The sequence below is a fragment of the Grammomys surdaster genome, unplaced genomic scaffold (genome assembly GCF_004785775.1).
Source record: "Grammomys surdaster isolate TR1022 unplaced genomic scaffold, NIH_TR_1.0 149, whole genome shotgun sequence".
In the NCBI taxonomy this organism is placed as follows: Eukaryota; Metazoa; Chordata; class Mammalia; order Rodentia; family Muridae; genus Grammomys; species Grammomys surdaster.
Genome location: NW_021604607.1, coordinates 391,373 through 403,777, shown reverse-complemented (window position 1 = coordinate 403,777; position 12,405 = coordinate 391,373). Strand labels below are relative to the sequence as shown.

The window sequence follows — 12,405 nt, the reverse complement described above, 5'->3', positions numbered from 1 at the left end:
ACACTGAGAACAGTATGAGGAATACTGTGAGATACACTGAGAACACTATGACGAATACTGTGGGATACACTGAGAACACTATGAGGAATACTGTGAGATACACTGAGAACACTGTGGGGAATACTGTGGGATACACTGAGAACACTATGAGAAATACTGTGGGATACACTGAGAACACTATGAGGAATACTGTGGGATACACTGAGAACACTATGGGGAATACTGTGGGATACACTGAGAACACTACAGCTTCCACGAGATTTCTCTCATTACGAGGAGGTTGTAAGGGTACAGTGGGGGTAAGGGGGAGAGATAAGTGGGATTGGGATCTGTGATATGGAATCATGATTGGTTCACAAAGAACCAATGAAAAGCTAAGCCAAATCTCAAACCAAATGAAGCTAAACCAAGCCAAACCAAACCGAACACAAAGAAACCCAAGCCAGTACAAAGAAAATGAGGTAAGACACTGAGAGACTTTTGCAAAAAGGCATATCTTCACGCAGTCTTTCGCTGCCAATGACATAACAAAATCACTCTTTTTTTGTACAGTCATTCAGCAAATGAAAGCACAGTTTAAGCCTAATTATCTTGTTGTTAGCTGCTTTAATTCTTAATTTCACGATGCTAATATTTTCTTGAAATAAGACTAGAGGTAAAACCAATTAAAATCCCAATTTAAAAAGAGCATAATATCACACAATGATAAAATTCAACCCAACCCAACCCAACCCAACCCAACCCAGCCCAGCCCAGCCCAGCCCAACCCAACCCACCACCACCAAACCATAGTAGGAAAGGCGATGTGTGGCGGTGCATGGCTTTGATTCCAGAACTTCCAGCACTTCTGAGGCAGGTGAATCTTTGTGAGTCTGAGGCCAGCCTGGTCTACATAGCAAGTTTCTGAAGAGCCAGAGCTATAAAGTGGGACCCTGTCTTGAAAAAAATAAAAACAGGTATACACAACTATATCTAGCAAACTTGTTTGAAACTACTTTGTTGGTTAGCATACAAAGTGATTTTTTGTGCGTGCATTCCTCCCTCTGTGTGGGTATATGTGTATCTGTGTATCCCTGTCACTCTGGAAACCAGAGGGACATATAGGGTGTCCTGCCCTGTCACTCTGCCTTGTTTCTTTGAAGCAGGGTCTCTCCCTGAACCTGAAGCTCATGTTTCAGTTAGGTGGGCTGAATAGTGAGTGCTCAGGTTATGCTTGTCTCTGCATCCTAACACTGGGGTCATAGACATCATAGTCTTACCCAACGTGATGGGTTTTGTTTTGGCATCTTCATACACAGAACATTATACCTTATCTTAGTCATCTTCCTCCACCGCCCCTTCCATTTCTCCCACCCCCCTCTTGCTAGTCCCCTTCTTCCTCCCAGTAACTCTCACATGAGTTTCATTATCTTCTATTTTTTTCCTCCCTCTGTTCCCATTCCCCTCCATCCTCTTAAAATCCCTTCTTTGTCTCTCATTTATCTACATTTAAAAGATATTTTGAGAAAATGATTATTTCTCTTTGGGCTCCTAAGGCCTGATTGGTGGAGTGAGGAAGAGGTTGTAGAGGTAGGGAGTGCAAGCCATGGTCCAAGTGTGTGCCAGGATTCAGTAGAAAGAAAACAGGGAGCAATATCAGCAAAGACAAGCACATGAGAGAGGCCTCAACACACCAATGTTTTAAGGGAAGTGATAGGGGAGGGAAGCTCTGTTTAGGGAAACTAGAAAACACAGGCCAGACTGGAAGGTTTGACTTCAGTTTGGGATATGGTTGTTTCACTCTCTGAGGGATGCACATTTGCTCTGAAGGTAATGGATGCTAGCCATGGTAATGACCACACCTCCCATTCCTTTGTCCTTTTTCACGGGGCCTAAAGCATCCCTCTCCCCCGTCCTACCTCTACCCACATTCCTGTAGGAAGTACTCAGTATTAGATCAGCTCAGGATGCCTTTACTGGCTGTATAAGAAGACAGACACAAATTAGTATGTTTGGTCTGTGTCGCCAGGTGAAGCCCTCCATCATGTTATGACACAGCCAGAAGGTCCTTACAACACATTGTGCTAGAACTGTGTTCTTGGACTTCTAGCTCTGGAACTGTGAGACGAACCTGCATTCCTTTTAATTCACTTAATCTGACTTATCTGTTGCATCAACAGAAAGTGTACTAAATTATTAAGCATGACGTTGTCTAGAAAGTGCCTCCCTCCCTGGCCCCTGTAGTTTATCCTCCATGGCTTGCCGTGCTCAGTCTCATCACATGTAATGTGTCTAACTATTTATTTTTTTTTATTTTAGGCTATTTATTTTGTCTGCCAGTTCTCTCTCTCTCTCTCTCTCTCTCTCTCTCTCTCTCTCTCTCTCTCTTTCTGGAGCTGAGGACCAAACAGTGCTCTACCATTAAGCTAAATTCCCAACCCACATTGATATTTATTGAATGAGTGGTCAAAGTTTTTAGAATGACCAAACATCCCAATTTTTCTGGAAGTTTTGGTTTTGACACTGAATGTTCAACATCTGAGAAAATCTATCAGTTCTAAGCAACCCAATTGGAAAGGCACTCTAAAGTAATACTCAAACCTCTTTCGATGAGCAAATAAAAGAATAGCAATAGGTCAAACATCAAACTAGAAGGCCCTCAAATTTTCCTGTGTGTGTGAGCATAGCCCCTTAGGGTAATGCAATACGTCAGTTCCTACACTCTTCAACCTTCATTGAACTGAGAATGCAGTAGACAAAATATGATCTGGCTAGATTCTTGTCTGTTAGCAGTTCGGCTTTTGGTGTGTGTGTGTGTGTGTGTACTCTTACACACAAATGAGTATCTGTACTTGCAGAGGCCAGAAGCCTGATTTCTCTGTTGCAGCTGCCCAACCTAGGTGCTAGGAACTAAATTCTAGTCCTCTGAAAGAATAGCTAGATAGAGCTCTTAACTGTTGAGGCCTGGATTGGGTCGTAACATTCTATAACAGCTCAAGTGTGGTAGGCACGTTATTCAGTGCAACACTGCTCAGGGTTGGGACCTTTGGAGGTGATTGGATCACGAGGGCTCTGACTTCATGAATAGATTAATTCATTTATAGCCTCATGGATTAATGGTTTTGGGAGTTGGGGAGGGACTTGGTTATAAAAGCAAGTTCTCTTTTCTCCTTGGAGGCTGGGAGCTTTATTTTTTCTTCTGCCACTTCCAGGATGCTCTCCTCCACTAAAGGCCTGGAAACAACAGGGACGTGTGACTGAAGCTCAGCAGCAGCCATGGGTCCTTCTTGGGTTGAGGAGTTTTGTCATGGTGATGGAAAGCTAACTGTCACATCATCTTAGTCCTGCCCTGCATCATCAAAGGAAAAACAGCTTAACCTTCTCAGCCAGGGTGCCCAGTCTGAAAAATGGAAGAAGAGGATTTCTGTCCTACATTCCCAATTCCATTCTAGATCATAGAAGTTGGCTTATTACATATTATCAATGCCCTGGAAAAAGTAGGACTTAATTGTTTTAATTTGTGGAGAAACCTATAGACTATATTCAAGAATGATGTTATGTGACACTATGTTTGTTTGTTTGTTTCCTTGTTAACCAGCAAAACTGGCTAAAAGACAGAAGCCAGGGAAAGGAAGTTATCCAAAGATAAGATTTGTGTTATCTCAATTCAGAAAATGAGGAAGAAGCACTGCAGGGGAAGAACATTCTTATTTTTTTCCCAAGATGGACAAAGGTCGAGAACTCTAAGATCTCACTGTGGAAATCAGACAGAAAAAAAGATACGTTCGAGGCTCTGATACATGGTCATCGCTGACTCTGCTTTTCAGGGTTAGGTGGAGCTCTCTGTCATACTTCGGAAGACAAGTGCTCTATAAATAAATTGACTTGGAACAGTCTCAAATACACATAAACCACAATGGCTTTAAATGTAACCCTTGACTTTTCTTTCTCTTCTCGAGAGGTCAGCAAGGAAGATTATGCAAGAGAGGCTTTACCAAAATCCAACTGAAGAAACCTGGAAGAACCTTCCAATATCCTCTATTTTTTAAAAAATTATTTCTACATATTTGCTAACAAGGACCACTACACCTCTCTAGGCACAGGTCTGTGCGTTACTTATCATACATTATGCACCAATCCTCTTAAAAATTCCTTCCCTAGAGGAAGTGATTATTCATTTTATCTTTCAATTTCCCACCATTAAAAATTTCAGAAGCTTTTTTTTTAAAGATTTATTTATTTTTTTATTTATATGAGTACACTGCAGGTATCTTCAGACACATACTAGAAGAGGGCATCGAATCACATTACAGATGGTTGTGAGTCACCATGTGGTTGCTGGGAATTGAACTCAGGACCTCTGGCAGAGCAGTCAGTGCTCTTAACCATTGAGCCATCTCTCCAGCCCCCAAAATTGCATATGTAAAATCACTGCACATGCTAATGGGGTACTGTGTGAAGAGAGAATATTTTTAGTGAGTCAGCTGAAAGACAAAAAAAATATTAGTAGGTCTTCCAACTGAAGATTTAAGGAGGAATCACAGACAAATTTCTGAAGTATATCTTGGAAAAACTTGGAATTTACCAGAATGCAGTGCACTGAAATAGTGGCCTCAGATTCTCAAGTAGAGGTGCCTATTTTTCCCTCCCTTTCAATATTATCGGAGCACCACATTGACAAGGATAACAGAAACAAAAGTCTGAGATGGGTTTTTTTTTTGTTGTTTTTCCCACTGAGTGGGCATTCATTTGAAAGGGTGTCAGCTTTGTCAGTGCTAATTAGAAGGCCACTTAATGTCTGGTTTGCATGATTGAAAGAGGGCCCAGCTCGGGGTTCATTACAAGGTATATTTAAAGGTGTGAGGGAATGTCTAACTTAGGTAATGGAGGTTAAAAACGACTGAAGCTCTCGAGTGGGCACAGGTAACTGTTAGCACCGAAATGTTGAAGGCAGGCTTGTTTTCAGAAGTTGAGGTTTCATCTTCGCTTGCCTCTTTAAAAACGCTGCTCTCCACGTTTCAAGGGTCTGCGTGGTGGTACTTTTTTCACTGGGAAGTTCTTTCTGCCTTCACCATCTTCATCCTTCTGGGCCGTGGTTGTTCCGTCATCAGTCTTCTCTGGTTGTACCAGCATTCTTCTCTGGGCACTGTATTTTGAGGATTAAATCCTTATTCTTGTTTAACCTCCACCATCCTTTTCTGGTTGTCTACTTCGGGCTTCTAATTTCAAAGGGGCTCCTTGGGGAGACCAACAGAACATACTCTCAGAAACCATGGTTTGAGTAGCTTTCTGATTACTGCTGGGCAAGAAAAGCAAAGGGGAAGCATACACGGAAGCTCCTTTCTGATTAGTTTGTCAGCTGAGCTGCGTGGGTTCTGCACCATGAAATGAAAAACGACAGGCCTCCCGGATGCAGCAACGCCGAGAAGCTGGGCGCGGGTGGGTGTTTACTTGGGGTCCTTCAGTTTTATTTATTTTTTTTTTATTGGCTCATGTTCTTTTTGTCAACACCTCTATACGGGGTGGGAAGGTGAGTGTGTGCGTGTGCCTGTGGCAGGGAGGACGGATGGAAGAAAGTCCTCCAGCCAGGTGCAAAGAGAGTCACGCTACCTCCTGGCGCAATTGCTAGGACAGGGCGGCGCGAGCAGCAGCGGCAGAAGCCGCGCCGCGTTCCGGCTGCAAGAGAAAGTGACGCATTGCAGGTACAAACCAGCCAATCAGCAGCTAGCTCAACGATGTTCACAGTGTCCGTTGCCACCGCAGTGCTCCTCCGCGCCTCAAAGTAGCGCCTCCCAGGCGCGGTTCCCCCGGCCTTTTAACGGCTTGCCTAGGAGTGAAACCCACTTACGTCAGCGGTCCCCTGCTCCCCTTTATCTCTTGCCTGTCTGCCCAGTGACTGTGGAGAAAGGGGTCTCCCGGAGTGTTGGGGGGGGGCGGGTGCTGGCCGGGACTCGTTCGCTATGTTCCGTTATCTGGAGTGAGGCGGAGGGATCTGGCGGAGGGAGGCGGAGGGAGGTGTTTATGAGGAGCTGGGGGCGGAGGAGGAGAATTAGTTCGAGGGGAGCGAGCGAGTCGAGTGGTTCTCAGGTTGCGTCTTGGAAACCCGTAGCCCTTGCAGCATGGTGAGTGCGTAGCTGAGCGGCCGGCGCCTCGCCGGTGGGGGAAAGATGCTGAAGCGGATTGACTAAAGAGGGGGACTTCCCCTCTCTGAACCGTCGAGGAGCCGTCTTCGCCAGAGAAATGGCACAAAAAAGGCCAGGAGGCCCCCGCGACACTTATGTCGCAGGTGTCCCCCACCCAGGTCCTTTTGGGTTCCCTTAGATGAGTCGGGGGACCGCTGCGGGGCCTGGCCGGGGGAGGATGGACCAGGGGTGCGGGGCGATGTGGTCGGTCGGGAGAGCAAGCGCGGGGCGCCGCGGATGAGCCGGCACCAAAGGTCAGGCCGGGGGCCGGATTCAAACCGCCAACGGCCACCGCTAAGCGCGGGCGCCAGGAAGCGCCTTTGTCCGTCCGGGCGCCATGCGCGGGGGGTGGGGTGGGGAGGAGCGCGGGGCCCCGGGGCGAGCGAGCGCCGTTAGCTCGTATCCCCGCGAGGCGAGGCAGGCTGGGCCGGAGGCGCGCCCCGTGGATCCTGTGGGGAGCAGCAGCTGGGGTGGGGTGGGCGCACGAGGCCGGGAGCCGCCGCCCGACGCTGCTCGGCTCGCGCCCCAGCTGCTGCGCTGGCACCTGCAGGACTGCGGAGGTCTGGGCGGCCCGCCGCGCTGCGGGGAAGGGCGGGGGAGGGGACCCCGGCAGTCCCCCCCCAACCCCCCTCCGCGCTGTGCTTCTCGTTCCACTCCATCTGGTGCTGTCTTCCACTACCCAGACTGGATGCTTAATTTTTTCTTCTTTTTTAATCGTTGTAGAATACAAGCATTATGCTAGAGGTCCAGCACTTTTTCCAAATAATACAGCTCGTAAAGAGAAAGCAACCGATTTCAGTTAGAGCCACAAAGGTGTTTTCTGCCCACAGCGAAAGCACGCTAGTGAAAGTAGCAATTAAGGGGCGGGGTCACTAAATTCTTGAGTATTCAGGTGCACGCCTGTTCACCTCTACCACACGAAGCGTTCCTTGAAAACTGTGTTTCAGTGTAGAAGTTGCCATCTGATCTTAGTTCTTAGATCTGCAGTTTATTTATACAATAATGACAGTCTGTATCTGTACACTTAGAGTGTACTAGAGAGCAGGACATTTTAGAAATGATTTATAAAAAAAGAAACTCGTGTTTCCTGAAAAAAATTAAGAGTACAATAATTTGCAATACTTATTTTACTCCCTTGCCAAATGGTTACACCAACGGGTGTGTCCAGGAGGCATCTTAAACAGTAGTTGGGAATCCCTGCCAACTGAAACCTCCAGCCTGCTTGGGTGTGGGGAGAGTTCACCTTGGAGAGAGCTAGCATTCATTTAACTTTGGTGAATTCTTTGTGTTTTGATATATATTTTTAACTAATGAATTTTAATATGCTGACTGAATTTGTTCTTTGTAAGGGGAAGCAGGATGTAAATTATAGTCACGTAACTGACACTCCAAGTTGTGTAGTAACTTACTGTTTTAGTTACTAGGATAGGATTTAAATTTTTACTGGAAAATTATAATTTATATCTTAGTGTTCTACCCAGTAAGTTTTTTTTTTAAGTTAAATGTATCATTGAGACATTGGCAACTATTCTAGTAACTTTATAATTTATAAGACTTAAAATTCTAAGTACTCTTGTTAAAGAGAAAATAATTATCTTGTAGGGACTTATGTATGTAGAACAGATTACAAAGCTCTTGAATTTGCATGCAGTCACTATTTTTATTGAGGTGTCATGTATTGGAGGGAATGTGTGCTGTTGACGGCCGGGCAACACAAGACGTAAAGAGTAGAAATGTCTCGAGTGTGTTTAAGTCAGTTCATTAAGCTGAAAGGTTTTTATTAGGCTCAAAAAATAAGAATTTGCTTTGGCCCCATTAGAGTGTAGAAACTTCTAGCTTAAGCCAGAATTTAGGCTTTCAATCAAGGTCCTGATTTCTATGAAGTTTTGTTCCTCCACTGGTTTCTCTTTTGCCTCAAGATGCTTTTATATTAAAGTGCCATTCTGTCAGAATAAAGACCCTCTTTTTCCTACAGAAATAACTTAGACTGGTTTTGATGCACATAAAGTAATTCCTATAATTGTAGAAGAAATGATAGATGAAGCCTCGTGTGTCTAGTATTATTTGAGGGATGAACAGGATGAAGATGTGTTTGTGTTGAAGCCATGGATTCATACATTTATTCAGATATGCTAGATTTTTTTTTAAAACCACTTTTCAGTCATTTTGAGTACAGTTTAGAAAATGTTTTAAATGTTCATAATGCATTCAGTTCAGCTGACTTTGTAATGCAGGTTAGTTTCTAGATAAAGATCAACAGTGGTAACCCAAAATTCAGGATCTAGTTCAGTAGGTTGGGGTGGAACCTGAAAGTACACTGGAAGTCTCTGGAATGACAAGAACAACAGGAGGGATTACATCAATCCTTGTAGAAATGAGAGCGGTAAGAACTAGTCATCTCTCTGGTGAATCAGTCTTCACCTTATTGTGATAAACACATGTTAATGAGCTTGTATTTTCCCAAAAGTATAATTTTGGTTCTAAGAAAATGACACTCTCCATAGACAGAAGTAGTTGGAAACATTGAGAGCCAGTTTGCTCTTGATTTTTAGGAGTTTTTTTTTTTATTCTAGAACTTTCGGTAAAGTTTATTTTAAAACCTTAAACTCAGAGCTGAAGAGACAGCTTAGGGGTTAGGAGCACTTGGATGCCCTATTTGAGGGCGCCCACATGGTGGCTTACAGCTGTCTGAGCTCCAGTTCCAGGGGGGGTCCTAAAACAGACGTGTAGGCAGAATACCAAATGCACATAAAGTAAAATTTAGAAAAACTCAAGAAAGAACTTTTCATGAAGCCTTGGAAGCAGAGTTGAGAGGTTTTCAAGTTATTTGGGAAACTAGTTTTTGTGTACCCTGTTGATTCTGTGATGATTTTTATGCAGTGTTCTAAGATAACATTTGCCTGGTAACGGAGCTGAACTGGATGGATGGATGGATGGATGGATGGATGGATGGATGGATGGATGGTTTGAGGGCCTTCAGTTTTCACCCTGTAAACCAGTTTAAGACTATTAGAATATTTATTTGTCTTGTCTCCCTGAGACCTTATCTTTTATGTATATACCTATAAGCCACTAGTCTTTCACCCAACCTATTGAAAGTAAAATCTGTAGTCACTGGCTGACTTCCTGCTCTAACTCATAACACACATTCCTTCCGATTTCCACACTACAGTGCCTGCCACACATTTAATTAAGCTTGGCATCTTTTTAGGCTTAAAGTAATTTCAGTTGATTTCACATGCTTTGTTTTGTTTCCAGGGTAATGTTCATGCCTTTTGTTTTTAGTTTTGCAAATAAAGTTTCTTTGCTTAGAGTTAATGTGAAGCATGGCCAGAGTTTAGCTGTAAAAGGCTTTGTATTGCCATACATTTTTACCTTCTGTATGGAAATTGAGCTGTTTGATTAATTTATATACATTGATAGTTAATTATTACCTATATGGTTGGTGTTGTAGATGAAATTACCTATGAGAGGTTGAGTAATGTATCCAAGGTTGCACAGCTTATAAAACCAGAGTGTTGAAAGATTGGTATTTAAAGAGGTAGTAAAAGATACCGAACATAACTGGCATTTCAGTTTGTTTTTTTTTTTTTAAGATTTATTTATTTATTATATATGAATACACTGTAGCTGTCTTCAGACACACCAGAAGAGGGCATCAGATCTCATTACAGATGGTTGTGAGCCACCATGTGGTTGCTGGGATTTGAACTCAGGACCTCTGGAAGTACAGTCAGTGTTCTTGACCACTGAGCCATCTCTCCAGCCCCTGGCATTTCAGTTTTAAGTTTACTAACTTCTTGACTTTTTTCTCCTTTTTTCTCTCCTTAGTACTAGGAATTGGACCCAGGACTTAACAAACATTATATTGATGACCCTACATTCCTAGCTCTTCTTTGTTTTAAAGAGAAATTTAATTTATATTGTAATTAAATTGGATATTGCTTTTTAAATTAAGATCTTACTGTGTTGCCCCGACGGGCCTCCAACTAATGACCATATACTGCCATGGATCAAATCAAATTTTTGAGGAGGAAAATTATCTTTTGTGTTCCTTTTCAAATTCTTATGCTGTGCCCTAGAGAAATACATGAGGCCATCCCTATAAAAGTAAAACCCTTCCCCAGAGATAAGTTCACTTTAAACATGAGGGATCAGACTGTTTCTTGCTTCAGTAAGAGAATGGATTAGCCATGGCACATTAAACCCCATTTTGTTAAGGATTTTATTATTTTATTTTTTTCAAGATGGGATCTCACTGTGTACCTCTGTCTTGAAACTTGCTATGTGCACCAGGCTGACCTGGAATTCAGAGATGGTCTTGCCTTTGCCTCCCAAGTGCTTAAAGGTGTATGCTACAACACCTGGCTTCTTGGTGGGATTTTAAATTAGCAGTAGTTTGGCAGTGTCTATCAGAACTGAGTAACAGTTAGACACATGTACTAATAAGCAGTAAAATATTTACAGGTGCAGGCTGTAACAACAAGAGACCTATTTTTGTTTAGACTCCTGTATCCTTTGCATTGGCCTGTCAGGTGACTAGCAGAAGTGAGGGCTGCTTCTCACCCCTCCCCTCTCTTAGGTTTGGGAAATCACTTTTGTCAGGATCCTGTGTTTAACCATTTATGCAGTGATTTTTCAATTTGAGATTCTTAAATCATTGAGCGGCAATTTTTAGTAATTTGTTTTTTTAAAAAACGCTATGAGTGCTTAGTTTAATTTGGGTAATCTATATTGGGTGATGGCACACAGATTTATCCCAGAATTTGGGAGGCAAAGGCAGGAAGATCCCTTGAGTTTGAGGCTAACCTGGTCTACAGAACTAGTTCCAAGACAGCCAAAGCTATACAGAGAAACCGTCTCCCCTTCTTCACCCCAAAAAAGAAGTAGTCTAATTGAAAAGGAAGCTAGTTTTATTGGATATATTTTTGTATATAAATTACAGGTTTTTTGAAAGTTTTAAATCATTCTGAGATATTTGGCATAATCTTGGAGTCAGGTTTGCCTATCTATGTAGTTAAATCAGTGTGTCCACATTCTGCCTACCCATTATGTTCTAGGCTCACTGAACAAAATGCAGCTCAAAATAATGCACCATCACACTTGAAAGTTTTAAACTTGTTTCTGTAACTGCTAATCTACATACTTACATTAATCCACCTTTTCTATCTCTTTGTAGGCTGACCAACTGACTGAAGAGCAGATTGCAGGTAAGAAATATTCTGCTGGATTATATCTGTTGGGATTTATTACAAATATAATGACAAAATTCAAGATCATTAAATGAAATGCCTTTGATTATGTCATGAATGGTGACAAGTTGAATGTTGCATAAATATAGTAGTTGAGCCTTCTTTGGCAGTTGCGAATGTAAACATACACACAAAATGTGTGTGTGTGTGTGTGTGTGTATAGAGAGAGGATAAGAATAGGTATCATCAACTGGTGGCGGTGGTTTTATTATTTCTTTTGTATGTTTTACTACCATCCAAAATGCTTTTAACTTCAAATCGGATAATATAAATAATAAAGAGGGGGAGGGGCAAGTAGTGTGTATAGTAACTAAATTAAATTGAAATGTAGAGTTAGAAAAATGAACATTGAATTTACCCTGACTTTAAGATAGTGGATTTAATAGATTAAGCAATCCCTCATCTCTACAAGACTCATATTCTCCAAAATCCAAAACTTGAATGCTAACATTCATAGAAGATTGGGCATTCTACCTCATACACAGATGGGTTGTGGTCAAAATGCTTAGACAGTAAAAATACTGTATAAAGTTTCTGGTTGTGTATAAAAGTGTATATGACATATGAAATACTTTGTAATTTGAAGCATATCTGATCCCAAGCACTTCAGATAAGCAATGTTCAGTTTGTATGATCGATTGGTGAGTAATAATTCCCTAGAGAAAAACTTATCAAATGTCACTGATACTCTGCTTTCTTTTCAGATTTTATAACTCTTTGCGAATGCCACTGTAACAATTGAATCTTGACTTTAAAAGTAGTGATAGCTATTGAACTGAACCCTTTAGGAGAAATAAATGAGATTAATGCATAAAACTTGTAGCTGTATGATTTACCTCCTGCCAGGTCTTTTGGTTTTATTGTGATATTTTAAAATGATTATCTAATTCTGAAATGTGGACAAGCTTGCCAGTTGTGTGTTCTCGTTCTCTCGTTCTCTCGTTCTCTCTCTCTCTCTCTCTCTCTCTCTCTCTCTCTCTCTCTCTCTCTCT

The 12,405-nt window shown here is 42.2% G+C and overlaps 1 protein-coding gene across 1 annotated transcript in view; it reads left to right on the top strand.

The window, feature by feature from the left end:
• Positions 1-5,958: 5,958 nt before the first annotated feature.
• Calm2 (calmodulin 2) overlaps positions 5,959-12,405 on the top strand; it is a 13,606-nt gene continuing 7,159 nt past the window's right edge. The window contains exons 1-2 of the mRNA XM_028765087.1: positions 5,959-6,101; positions 11,341-11,371. Of these exons, the coding sequence (XP_028620920.1) occupies positions 6,099-6,101; positions 11,341-11,371 (34 nt within the window). The 5' untranslated portion in view covers positions 5,959-6,098. The remainder of the gene's footprint in view (positions 6,102-11,340; positions 11,372-12,405) is intronic.